This window comes from Colletotrichum tamarilloi (genome assembly GCF_030869305.1).
Source record: "Colletotrichum tamarilloi strain Tom-12 chromosome Unknown Scaffold_480.1, whole genome shotgun sequence".
Lineage (NCBI taxonomy): Eukaryota > Fungi > Ascomycota > Sordariomycetes > Glomerellales > Glomerellaceae > Colletotrichum > Colletotrichum tamarilloi.
This window is the reverse complement of record NW_026849862.1, coordinates 939-1,590: the sequence shown is the minus strand read 5'-3', so window position 1 is coordinate 1,590 and position 652 is coordinate 939. Positions and strand designations below refer to the sequence as shown.

The 652-nt window shown below is 50.5% G+C and overlaps 1 protein-coding gene across 1 annotated transcript; it reads right to left on the bottom strand.

The window, feature by feature from the left end:
• Positions 1-280: 280 nt before the first annotated feature.
• Positions 281-376, bottom strand: CTAM01_17302 (uncharacterized protein; the record flags this gene model as incomplete). Its single annotated transcript, XM_060533287.1, has 1 exon — positions 281-376. The coding sequence occupies one exon, from the start codon at positions 374-376 to the stop codon at positions 281-283; it is 96 nt and encodes a 31-aa protein (XP_060372135.1).
• Positions 377-652: the final 276 nt, after the last annotated feature.

Sequence of the window (652 nt, the reverse complement as noted above, 5' to 3'; positions counted from 1 at the left end):
CTCGAGTCGTTCTTACTATGTACAAGCCACCATAGTCATCATTAGGAGAACATGGCCACTGTCAAAACCGATTACGGATATGTTCAAGAAGCTCTCAATTGCACGCTCCCACTCGCACTGTCGTATACCATCCTGACCCACGTTTTTGTTTGCAAACCAGTCGCTTAAGCCGTTACCAGAGGTCTGCGGAAGCCCATCACAGCAGTTTGAGGCTTCATAAACACTGAGAATATTCGCGAGACGGGAAGCGACATGTGCACAATACTGTGGTTGCTTGGGTTCACGCGCAGGCTGGGGAGATCCAACCCAGATGAACTTTTAGTATATCCTGCTGCCGGGCTCTCTCGTACAAGATATCACGTCGAAAACGTGTCATAACTCTCGATCTACCATGGCCTCCTCCCGGCAGCCCTTCAGAAAATTTCAATAGGCGAACAAACGCGAAGCACGATGTTTCTGTACGTTGACCTTCGGCTTCCAGCTGTCTAGTCCTCTCTCAGGGCGGAGTCTCGTTTCGAAACGGGTGTCGCAGCTCTGATCGTAACGATGCTAGGGGATTGTGATTACAGAGACGGTCTGCCAGCCGGTCACGATGGCCGTTGCTGTGACTTGAGGTTCGAGCTTATACGTTATTGTGCTGATCGAGAATCTG